Source organism: Carlito syrichta, unplaced genomic scaffold (genome assembly GCF_000164805.1).
Source record: "Carlito syrichta isolate Samal-C Ts95f unplaced genomic scaffold, Tarsius_syrichta-2.0.1 Scaffold301567, whole genome shotgun sequence".
Lineage (NCBI taxonomy): Eukaryota > Metazoa > Chordata > Mammalia > Primates > Tarsiidae > Carlito > Carlito syrichta.
The window spans coordinates 87,418-100,514 of record NW_007245663.1 but is presented as its reverse complement, the minus strand read 5'-3'; the positions used below and the strand labels follow the sequence as shown (position 1 = coordinate 100,514).

The following is a 13,097-nucleotide window of genomic DNA, read 5'->3' as shown; positions in this document are numbered from 1 at the left end:
CAAAACACTGCTCAAAGAAATCAAAGAAGACACAGGCAAATGGAAAAATAATCCCTGTTCATAGATTAGAAGAATCAACATTGTTAAGATGTCTATCCTACCCAAGGCAATCTACAGATTCAATGCAATACCCATTAAATTACCAACATCTTCTTCTCAGACCTTGAAATGACATACAGAAATTCATATGGAAACCAAAACAACCACGAATAGACAAAACAGTCCTCAGCAAAAGAAATAATGTGGGAGATAGCACACTTCCTACTAAATATAAACTTTATTATAAGGCTATATTGATCAAAACAGCCTGGCACAAGAATAGGCATATAGACCAATGGAACATGATAGAGATTCTGAAAGTAAAACCTCAATTTCCCAGCCAACTCATCTTTGACACAGCCTCCACCAATGACCACTGGGGAGAAGAGAACTTATTCAGGAAATAGTGCTGGGAATATTGGCTGATCACGTACAGAAGACTGAAACAGGACTTCTATCTATCACAATACAAAAAACTCAACTCTAAACGGATTAAATAACTAAATGTAAAACCTCAAACTATAAGAATCTTGGAAAACGCAGGACACACCCTTATAGACATTGGAATAGGCAACCAATTCCTAATCAAAACCCCAAAAGCCCATGCCATAAGAGATAAGACAGGCAAATGGGACCTCATTAAACTGAAAAGCTTCTGCAAAGCTAAAGAAACCATCAAGAGAGCAGGGAGATAGCTCACAGAATGGGAAAAGATATTTGTCACCTGTATATCTGACAAAGGTCTAACATCCAGGATCTATAAGGAACTCAAACGTGTCGAAATGAAAAAACAAATAGCCCCATTAAAAAGTAGGCACAAAATATGAATAGACACTTCTCAAAGAAGACATATGAGCAGCCAACCAATACATGAAAAAAACACTCAGCCTCACTAATCATCAAAGAAATGCAAATCAAAACCACCCTGAGATACCAGCTAACTTTAGTCAGAATGGCCATCATCAATAACTCAAAAAAAACAACAGATGCTGGAGAAGATGCAGAGAAAAGAGAATGCTTCTACACTGTTGGTGGGAGTGTAAGTTAGTACAATCTCTGTGGAAAACAGTGTGGCGATTTCTATAAGATCTAAAAATTGACCTTCCACATGACCCAGCAATCCCCCTTCTGGAGATATACCCAGAGGATCTCAAATCATTCTACAAAAAAGATACCTGCACATGCGTGTTTATGGCAGTACTATTCACAAGAGCATAAACATGGAACCAACTGTGCTGCCCATGGAAAATGGACTAGATTGAAAAAATGTAGTGCATATACATGATGGAATACTACACAGCCATAAAAAAGGACAAAATTATGGAGTTCGCAGCAACTTAGATAGATTTAGAACATGCTCAGTGATCTATCACAGAAATAAAGAACAGAGGATTGCATATTCTCACTCATAAGTGGGCCCTGAACATCTAGCATAATACTACAAGAAAGGGATTGGCAGTAGCAGAACACTGACAAGAGAGGCAGGGAGGGAGAGCATATAACATCAATAAGGCTACTTGATCCTAAACCAGGTGAAGTGAGGACCAATGAGAGGCCCAATATTCACCTGTATGGTGAGCACTTTTGTACCTAATCCTGAATTTTACCTCACATCTTTAAAATTAAAAACAAAAAAAGAAAGAGGCCGGGTGTGGTGGCTCAGCCTATAATCCCAGCACTTTGGGAGGCTGAGGTGAGAGGGTTGCCTGAGCCCGTGAGTTCGAGACCAGCCTGAACAACTTGGTGAGACCTTGTCTCTACAATAAAATCACACACACACAAAAAAACTAGCCGGGCGAGGTAGTGTGTGTCTGTAGTTCTATCTACTTGAAAGGCTGAGGCAGAAGGATTGCCCAAGCCCAGCAGGTTGAGGCTGTGGTGGCCATGGGTGTGCTACTGCACTCCAGCCTGGGCAACAAGAGTGAGACTCTAACTCAAAAAAAAAAAAAAGAAAAAGAAAAAGAAAAAAGAATGTCTTAAGCAACTCACTAATTAATGAGGGAACCAGTAAGGTGGGAACGCTGGTTTAAATAAAATATTTAGAGAAGCTAGCTATTTATTGGCATTTTGAAAAAAGGGGCATATAGTATTGGATTACTAGTTTAAATTAAAAAACTGGTTAATATTCTTTAAGGCAATTAGACCATAATCTTTGTGATTATCTTTTCTATCAGGCAGAAATCGGCAAATTAACATACTACTTCATAGAGTCAGGGCTCTAATCAAATAATAAATAATAAAGTCAGACATGGGAAAAGTTTCTTGGAGAATTAAACAATTCTTAGATCAGATTATTAAACAATGACCCAATATGACATTAAAACCACATGTTGTGGATTGTTTATATTTCAAAGTTTTGGTCAATTTTTTTTTTTTTTTAAACAGGGATAAGGCCTAGAGAGATTAAAACATTGGCCAATGCTTTAAAAACCAGATCATCCCATGTGCAAAGTCTTTGTGAAGTTTCCTTGCAAAGTACCTGTTTCGGTACTGTGGCACGAAGTGATTTTAAACAACCTTTTCAAAACATCCCTTCCAGTCAATTCTGTGGGTGTTGCCGATATCAGTCCCCACCTCTCTGTAGTTTCTCGTCAATTCTCCTCAACCTGGCAACCCAAACCAGGGGGCCAAAGCTCCAGATTCTTTTTTCCCAGCATGTTTCCATCAAACACAAAATAAACACAATCATTTCAGCTTGGTTTTTTGTTGTGGACTTGCCTACTTTCCTATTGGATGGAGTTTGACTCAGTAATCACATTAAGGCCTTTTTTTTTTTTTTTTGAGTTGGAGTCTCAGTCGCCCAGACTGGAGTGCAGTGGCCGCTCCTGGCCACCGCAGCCTCGACCTGCTGGGCTCGGCGATCCTTCCGCCTCAGCCTTCCGAGTAGCCGGAATTACAGGTATGCGCTATCACGCCCGGCTGAGTTTTTGATTTATTGTAGAGATGAGGTCTCACTGCCCAGGTGGGTCTCGAACCCGCTGGCTCAGGCAATCCACTCACCTCAGCCTCCCAAGGCGCGGGATTACAGGCTGAGCCACCGAGCCCGGCACATTAAGGTCTTTTTAGAAGCCATTATTTCTTGATGTCATCGTTTTTCCTGTATCCTAATTGGGAAGCAGTTTTATTGTTAGTGGCTTGATCCTTCATCAAAAACACGCTTACCACTTTACTACTTTCTGACTGATGCCACCAGAGCAAATAAAAGTATCAAGCGTCCTCGAATACTGACAACTCAGTCTGTTGCAGGGGATGCAGGTGTCACGGTGGGTGGGCCCACCCTTGGAAGACTGGGTGGGGAGAGGCCGAACTGCACAGGCTACATTTCTGCAGTGGCCAGAGAGGAGCACCTTGCGGGCAGGTGAGGGCCTGAGGACCACTCCTGGTATACCACTGAGCTGTGTGTGGAACACACAGGAGAATCCCTGACCAGGTTTCCCTGGGAGTGGGGAGGAACAGCGCTCGTGGCATGAGATCCTTAGCTCAAGCTGTATTTCCAGTATTACCAGAAGAATGCCTTACCAAACACACACACACACACACACACACACACACACACACACACACACACACACACAAACACACACACACACACACAAATCAAAATTCCTATCTTATTTTCTCCTAGGAAAAGAGGACACTGCTAGGAAAAAAACTGGCTCTGGAGGACAGGCTGCTGCAACTCAAATCCGGTGCTACCTGTGCAAAAAGGTTTGCAGATCTACCTTCTAAAAGCAGCTCTTGTCATCTTTCCTCCCCACCGGCATGCTGGCCCGAGAACAGAAGGCTTACCACTTCGCTGCTTACACGCCCCAAGGAAACAGGCTGGTGGAAGCAAAGGGGGGAGGATGGATTCCTAGAATCAACAGCCCTCCCTTCCTCATCCGCTAAGGAATTAGGGGGACAGAGTTCCCTGGGTGCAGGGGAGCCGGTGGGAGGTTAGTCCTTCTGAAGGGCGGGTGAGCCGGTCATCTCCAGTTTCCCCTGGGTGCCAAAGAGGATGCTGGAGTGGCTTTCGTTCCCCCAATACTTCTGTCTTTGCTAATGAGTCTCCTCTACAGCTGCCATTAAACTGGCCAGCCCTCGCAGGGGGTTCTAACCTAGTGGCGTGATACTCTTCAACTCTGTAGAGGAAATGCTATGGACAGCACCCTTAGCTCTTTGGACTTACAAATGCTCACAATTTATAAACAGTTGCGGTCTTTCGTACGCAGGAGTTGGGGGTGGATTTGCAGATATCACCAGAACTGCTGTGCTGCTCAGCTGCCTTTAGAAAAGGTCTCTGTACTGTCATGTTACCGACAAAATCAGCTTTGCTCCAGAAATGGGGTTCTTTCCTGTCCAGTGTTGGGAAGCCAATATACGAAACCACAAGTGAGGGTCAAACACGGCAAGCTTTGATTCTCCCTGGTGAGAGCCGAGGAGGTTAAAATATAGAGTTCCTTTAATGAAGGACTTGGACATGAAAAGCAATGGGAGGAATATTTATACCTCTTCTAGGAATGGGCTGAGATTTCCTGGAGTTAGGATCATGCCCCTTTTCTCTCCTTTCTTTTGGTCCGCTGTTTCCTGTCATGGCTGCTGAGGGGTGTGTCGTTTCGTGTGGACAGCACTTTATAAAGAGGTTTGAGGGTCTGCAGAGGTCGAGTGGGCTGCCATCTTGGATCCTGCTGATTTAGTTGGAATGGTCAGAAGGGGAACTCCCGTGTGCAGCCCTTTCTGTTTCTTAAAGATTAGCAGGGTTAAGTTGGGGTAGAAATGTAGCTATGTTGTGTAGGCATTGCACTGGGTAACAACACCGTGAGACGTTTTCTGAGGTTTTTCTAAATTCTAAGCCCATCACAGTTCTGATGTAAAGATAGAATGAGCAAAGTTAAATTTATTCAAGATCTTAGCTTGTTCAACTAGAACGGTTGTTCACTAGATATGGGGCACTATAATAGGCAAATTCTTGTCATTTATTCAGTGATGTATCCTCAAAAATCCGTTCTCAGTCTTTTGATTGTTTCCCCCCATTTCGTTTTCTTTTCTTACTGTCTCTCCTTCCGTCTGTTCTCACATGTTGTACCTTCTTTCTGTCTCATATTCCTGCACTTTTTATTCCAAATGCCAAAGTCCAGAAATGGGCTGACCCTGGCAGTTATACACACATATTTGAAACATGCTGGGACACCAATAAGTTATTAATTTTTCTATCTTTTTCCCTGTAACAAGCATATAGCTCCAGAGGGTAGACTTCTAAAATAGTTTTCTAGCACTACACATCTCTGCAGAGAATGAAAGAAATACTGCAGAAAGTATCCTTAGATCTTGGAATTACTTACAAATATCCATAACTGAATTCTAAGTAAATCTTTTTTTTTTTCTTTCTCTTAAATAGAGCTTCCATTGTCTTAGAACTATTGGCTTGCACAGTTTGGCTTTCATTAAAAGTTCAGGTAGTCCAAGGTTGATTTTTTTCCTTCAAAAAATTGAAAATAGGGCTTTTGTCAGTCTTTGAGGCCACATTGTAACTGTTTTAAACACCAAACTGATCTATTCTGTCAGTTCTATTATATATGAGCAGTTGTTACAAAGAATTCTCAAAAAGCTCTTAAGGAAGGTCTTAGGAATTTCTGGAGGGAAAGTGATGTTTTGTGTTTCCAGAAAGGTGTTTGAACAGCCAGGCTTATGCAATTTTTATAGATTGTGGGTATTCCAAATGTTTTTGATTACTTTCTTATTATTACTTTCTCTGAGCTATGTGTGGAGACATCCCCTTGGCTAAGTGATAAGAAAATGAAATCAGTAAGAATCAGACTCTTTGGGTGAAGTCATGGAGACTTGATGAAGCTACCACAAATAAAGGGGATTTCTATTGGGTGAAAATTGGATACACATGGCCATAAAGAAGAGACAGAAAATTCCAAATATTTTCTTAAAAATAAGGTTGGCTCCATATTCCTATTGCTGTTACTAGTAACTGGCGCATGTAAAGTGCTTTGCAGTTTGCAGGATAACCCCGGGGACTGCATTTAATTAAACCCTTCCATCAACCTTTCCGGGAGAGAACGGAAGCTCTAATTGGTTAAGTGAGTTGTCCTAGACTGCTCCACCTCTCAGAGGTTGTAGAGTTTGGGAGTTTGGGTTCCACTCTTGCCCCACACGGCAAAACCTATGCTCATTCTGCTACAGAGGAGTCTGACCTATCTTTTATTTCTGGAGAACTCTGAAGACCTCTTAGACTGTTTTCTTCACTCCCCTGTGTGTTGACAAGCACAAGGCCATTTCCCGACTTGTCCCTCTGCCCTGCTACATCACAAACACACAGGTCCGTTTTAGAGGTGTTTTTGGAGGAAGCGCATTTGGGGTTTGTGAAAATAAGCAGTGTGAGCTCCATATGTAAGTCAGAACTGCTTAGGGATGGCAGACTCCTTAGAGGAGGAAAAATGGTTATCTTGAAGCTGAGGTTGCATGTCAAAGCGTACTGTGGCTACGTAAATCGTTCATTTGTCTGGGGTAGTTTGGAGGAAGCTTTCTCAAGCCTCTTCTTTAGTGCCACCGCTGAGAAAAAACAACGGAGGAGAATTTGATGGGATGCCTTATAAGATGTATTTCTGAGTTTTATTGAAATGGGAACAAAATTGTGCCTCCTTCTGGGTGATTCTTTCCCGGGTTATGGCCTGGATGTGGCAAGAATCAGACTCTTTTGTTCCTTTGTTGCCTGTCTTCCATTAGGGGACCCATCATTCGTGATGTCCACACGCATGAAAGTCCAAGAAACATTAGATCCTAAATAGAAAGCAATATGAGTCCCCGTAGAGGGTCATAAGATTCTCTTATCACCTCAGAGAAGCTCTCAAATGCCACCACTGTCATTTTCTTCTCTCTCAAGGGGGAATTCTATGTAGGGTAATTCATATTTGCAATGCCTGGGTAATGTGCAGCATGGCCCAGAAAGAATATCTTGGGACACACAACATAATTCCAGTTATTTCTTTTACCCCAATTTCTGGCTCTTTTTGATTTCTTCTGGAATTCTCATTCTTATAAACATCCTACTTATCCTGGTAATAAATGCACTTTATAAAGACCTAAAAATATTCTGTGACAGTGCACATATGGCCACACTCATGTTATTCTTGCCCTTTATAATTATATATTTATGTACCCCAGGTCTTAAAAAAATTAAGGTTATTTATGAGAGCTCCATAAAATATGATTACTTAAATTGGAAATAAATTAGATGATGAGGCCAAGGAGATACAAGAATAGCTATTCAATGGGGTTAGTCTGCAAAATGTGTCATGGGTGCTGTGGGGTTGCTCACAATAGGCCACTGACTCAATTTTAAATTTTCTAGCAGCCTACCCAAAGAGGAAGTTATGATTAGTTTTGTGATTCACAATGTCCACATGATTAAAGCCAACCAGGAGTTTCTTTCTTTCAAATGCATCTGTAAGGCCAGAAAGAAAATTGTCTAGGGCATGCTCAGAAAGAGAACCCTGAATATGTCTTCAGCTGCATCCTTGTAATAAATACAGAGGCTGTCCCTCAGAACATCTAAGAAGGAATAGTTGACGCCAAAGAGCAACACAATCAAAGCCACTGTAACAAAGAGGGGCTGAGGGGAGGGCATGTGTCCTGCGCAATGATGTAGGTTAACCCAAAGTTCGATTCCAGAGTGTTCTGAGGGATGGCTGGTGAAACAGTCTTCGGTGAACTCAGTTTCCTTCCACCAATCCTTGGCAGACCTTAGGTATTAGAGAGATGGAGGGTTTGCTTCTTTATTTAGGAGTCAGAGTCTCACTCTGTCACCCAGGCTGGAGTGCAGTGGCATGCTCATGGCCATCCTAGCGTCAACCTGCTGGGCTCAGGTAATCCTTCAACCTCAGCCTTCCAAGTAACCTGAACTACAGGCGCATGCTACCACGCCCAGCTAATTTTTTTTTGATATATTGTAGAGACAAGGTCTCACCAAGTTACCCATGCTAGTCTTGAACCCCTGGGCTCAGGCAATCTTCTTGCCTCAGCCTCCTGAAGTGCTGGGATTACAGGCTTGAGCCACCTTGCCTGGCCAAGGTATCCTTCTTGTCAAGTACTTACTCTGCCATCATCCTGTCTTGCTGATTAAAGACAAAGTCATTTCTTTTCACATTTCTGCAAGTTAGAGACTTGATTTCCTTTCTTGAGTGCTAAGGAACCCGAAATGATGTTCTCTTCGCCCTCCCTCAGTGATGAATTGAGAGAGGATTCTTAGTTTTCTCCCTCAAAAAGATGGGGCCAGATTCTCCTCCCTTTTTGGGGGGCTTTTTTTGACTGCTTCCATTGACCTCACCAGCCTGTCGTTTTCAGCTCCGAGTCTGGGATATTTGAGGCAAAAAGAAATCCCAGGAAACTTACCATGGTGGTGTTTCTTGGATCCCAGGGTTGTGAGCCAGTCTACTTTCTTCTCTCTACTATTCAGAGTCTTCTGACACTTACTTTTATACAATGTCCAGGGTTTTTAGTTGTGCTTAGTGGGAAGAATACGGAAAAAGTGTGTCTTCTAAGGCTTCCTGGAAGCCCAAGTTTTTCAATTCTGTTTTAATTCCAACATTTACTTTATATTTTTATGCAGTTGCATTGTAGTGGAAAACACGGATCCAAAATTATTTTGAGCGTGAATCCTAGGTACAGACACTTGTTCAGGGGGCTTTGCCCCCTTTTTCTAGGCCTGGTCCTTGGTTGTGTTTTCTTCTTCCTGTCTTGCTTGGGTACCCCTTAGTTAAGACAGAGTGCTTTGACGGAAAGACATCTGCACTCAAAGAAAGCCCAGGTGGCACATATTTGGAAAAATGGTTGCATTTACAGGCCTTCAGTAGATGACTAGGTTTTATATTTATTGAGCTATCCTAATAGGTATTTTTTGCAGTGTACCTTAGCTACTGTTTTAGTGTATTAATGGAGGTAAGTCTCAAGGCCCTGTGTTTTTTTCAATCTTGAGACCAATTTCAATTTTTTAATTTATTTACAGTGAACTTTGCAATGCCTTTAAGAACCACACGGAGAAATTTCCTGAGATTGGTATTCTTGGTAGCATAATATTAACGTATCCCCCTTTCTAAAGCCATCTTTTTTTTTTTCCTTGGTTCCAAGCTTCTGGGTCATGGGACACAGTAAGAGCCATTTTAAATACTCACCTTCAGCAGTTCACAGCATTTTTATATTTTGTGTGCATTCAAAGCTGGCTTGCCTCTGCAAAGCATCCGGAGTTCTTTCTCATTATTTCCCAGGAAAGTCCTGAGTCTGACCAGTAAGTAGGTCATTGCTGATCTTTCCTCCTTTTTCTATTTCCCTTCCTCACTGGAGCAATTTTGAATTTGAGCACCAGCTGCGGGCCAGATTTCGATTTGCCTTCTGTGCTGTTTTGTTGTTCACGTCCTTAACTCATCTTTTTCCAGCGTCTGAGGTGTTTTTTTTCCCCCCTGTGAGGCTCTCACCTTCCCCATCCTCTGAATGTTCTTTGCAACTCTACTCTGCAAGGATTCTGAATAGCACTTGCAGACTTCCCATTCCCTTCCCTCACAAGCTCCCAGACTGCTTTGACTTCTGAGACCCCCCCCCCCCACCCTGAAGATTCTCTGTGGGTGGTCCCTTTCACTCTCAGTTGGGAATGACTGCAGACCTCCAAAGTCTGGCACTCTGGCACTCTTGGAGGCTCTGAGTTCTCCTCCCCGCCATCCTTAGGGTTTTTGGCCCACTGGGCATCCTGAAATCCCCTCAGGCTCCGATGCCCTTGGTAAGGAAGCCTCTGAACCTTGAATCCAGGGACAACTAAAATCAAATGTGAATGTAGGATAGAGCTGATGCACCATTGCCTGAACTAGAAATGCCATGAGGGCTGAGAGTTACTGCTATTTTTAGTTGGAATAATATGGGTCCAAAGCACTTCCACTCCAATCAGGAATCCAGCTTATTTCTTTTCAAAAATTTCCTCCCGTCAACCATGGAAAGAGAACAACAGAATGCTCTTTGGAATTCCCCATCACCCCTCTCCCAAGGAGAGAAAGACCATAGTCAAGTTTTCTGCTGGGGTTGGGGCCCTTTAAAAATTGTGTTAGAAAACACAGGTAAAATGTTGGCACACGTGAAATAATAGTGTTCCTCCGACCTGAGTTCACAACTACAATTATTTCATGAATTCTCTTAATTTGATAGTTGCTGGTGGTGTTAGGTGGGGAAAGTGGAGTTTTGCAGTGAGATATTTTTTTGGGGGTTGGAGTCTCACTCTGTCACCCAGACTCTGGCCACTGCAGCCTTGACCTGCTGGGCTCTGGCGATCCTTCTGCCTCAGCCTTCCAAGTAGCTGGAACTACAGGCGCGTGCTACCACACCAGCTAATTTTTGATTTATTGTAGAGATGAGGTCTCACCAAGTTGCCCGGGCAGGTCTCGAACCCGCGGGCTCAGGCAATCCACTCACCTCAGTTTCCCAAAGCGCTGGGATTACAGGCTGAGCCACTGAGCCCGGCCTGCAGTGAGATTTAGTTGTGTAGGTCTGATCATCAAACATGTCTTTAGGACATGCATCTTCAACACAAGTTCTCTTCTCCTCATCCTTCTCATGGCTCTTCGTTTGTTTCCCTCCACTCTCCAGTGTCCCAGATACCCTGTTCTCCTGTAGAATCCCTGTGCATGGACTGCCAAGCTTCCTCCTTTCTTCCCTGCCTGTCTCTCTCTCCTCTCTGTAGTCGTCCAGGATTCTTGAACCAATTGAAATACAGCATTGTGTTAGTACAGTGTATCCCCTGCCTTTAATCTACCTTTTCTTTGATGATTTTCAGCATGGCTTGGTTTTGTATCTTTACTGCTTTTTTATTGCAAAAGTAATACAGTCCCATTGCATAAAATATTTAAAATAGCATAGCAGTCTTCAAAGATAAAATGAAATTTTCCTGAATTCAGTCACTCAAAGATAACTACCATTAATTGCTTGGCCTCAAAGTCTTTTCTATGCTTAAACAAATACTGAAAAAGACTCATAGCCGGGCTGTAATCCCGCGCCTTTGGGAGGCTGAGGTGAGTGGATGGCCTGAGCCCGCGGGTTCGGGACCCGCCTGGGCAGCGAGACCTCATCTCTACAATAAATACAAAAAATCAGCCGGGCGTGGTAGCGCATGCCTGTAATTCCGGCTACTTGGAAGGCTGAGGCAGAAGGATCGCCGGAGCCCAGCAGGTCGAGGCTGCGGTGACTGGGAGCGGCCACTGCACTCCAGTCTGGGTGACAGAGTGAGACTTCAACTCAAAAAAAAAAAAGAAAAAGACTCACACATGTGAAGTGTGACACACATGCAAAAACACGCACATAACATAAATATTCCATTTAATGGATTGCTTAAAAGCAAATGCCTGGGTTTAAACAAAACCCTAGGTCAGTAACAGAATCTTGAGAGATTTTCCAAAGTGATCCTTCTTCCTATACTGTGTGCTATGCCCCTTCCAAATCCAACTCTGTTTTTCTCCCCAAAAAGTAACCACAGCCCTGACTTTCATTATAATCATTTTCCTGCATTTCTTTATGCACCCCTAAGCACAGTAGCTTACCTTTACCTAGTTTTTATTTTTTTTAAACTTCTTGTAAGTGGCACCCTGTATCTGTCTTCTTTTGCTCCCTGTCATGTTTTGGTGGTTCATTCACAGTGTTGCAGTTATCTGTGATTCCGTGGTATATGTGTGAATATGCCATGATTTCCCTACCCAGTCTACTGGTGATGAAAATAGCCAATGTACTAGTTTAAATATTAATGGCATCAGTATCTTCATATATTTATTGGCTATTATCAGATTATCTCCAGGCTTCAGCATGCACAAAGCTTCTATAAACATTTTCGTTTCTCCTAATACACATATGGTATATATACTTAGGAAAGGAGTTAGAGGTTGTCAGTCCACTGAGGTTGAAACTGCCAGTTTTCTAAAATGATCATACCAATGTAACTTCCAATGCCAGTATCTCCTGTTGGTCTAAATCTTTGCTAAGGCTTAGTATCTTCAGTCTTGTTAAATTGTAGCTCTTTTGGTGGTTGTGTAGTGGAATACCTATGTGTGGCTTTAATCTGCACTACTTTAAATATTAATGATATTCAGTATCTTCATATGTTTATTGGCTATTTGAATAGTCTCTTTTTGGGAAATCCCTATCCAAGCCACTGTCTAATTTGTCTTCTGGGCTATCTGTCCTATTGATTTATAGATGTTCTTGCACCTTCTGATATAGTGTCTTTATTAGTCATTTTTGTTGCCAATATTCTGAGGCTAACCTATTCACTCTCACTTGGTGACTAGAAGTTCTTAATTTATATCTAGTCAGATATATCAGTTTTTCCCTTTGTTTGTAATACTGCTTGGACTCCTATTTTTTATAGACTTTCTCTATTCTAAATGCACGAAGATACTCTCCTATATTCTGAAAGCCTTTTTCGGTTTATTTCATAGTCTACATGGAATTTATTTTTATTATGAGGTGAGGCTGGGATCAATTTTCTTTCCATTTCTTTTCTTCTTTTTTTAGTATGAATACCCAGTTGTCTTGGCAGCATTTGTTGAAAAGACCATTCTTCCTATAATGTTCTATGGAACCACTTTCCTTATAAATCAAGTTTTTTAACCTCTCTTTGGGATACATGTGCATGTATAAAATAAAAGTGGCATGGGCGTAGCATAATTTTTTTTTTTTTTTGAGTCAGAGTCTTACTCTGTTGCTCAGGCTAGAATGCAGTGGCACAATCACGGCTCACCGCAGTCTCGGCCTCCTGGACTCAGGAGATCCTTCCTCCTAAGCCTCCCAAGTAGCTGGGACTACAGGCGCTCACCACCATGCCCAGCTGCTGTTTAAATTTTTTTTTGTAGAGACAAGGTCTCGCTATGTTGCCCAGGCTGGTTTCAACTCCTGAGCTCAAGCAATCCTCCTGCCTTGGCCTCCCAGAGTACTGGGATTATAGGCATGAATCACTGTACCTGGTCCATGATTTGTTTTTTTATTCTTTGATTGACAAGCATTTAGATCGTTTCCATTTTTTAATGCTATGAGTAATAATAAAC

At 42.3% G+C, this 13,097-nt stretch overlaps 1 protein-coding gene across 1 annotated transcript in view; it reads left to right on the top strand.

Moving 5' to 3' along the window:
* Nucleotides 1-13,097, top strand: part of CCDC68 (coiled-coil domain containing 68) — a 41,750-nt gene that overhangs the window by 16,671 nt on the left and 11,982 nt on the right. The window contains exon 7 of the mRNA XM_021710820.1: nucleotides 3,665-3,747. Coding sequence (XP_021566495.1) covers nucleotides 3,665-3,747 — 83 coding nt within the window. The remainder of the gene's footprint in view (nucleotides 1-3,664; nucleotides 3,748-13,097) is intronic.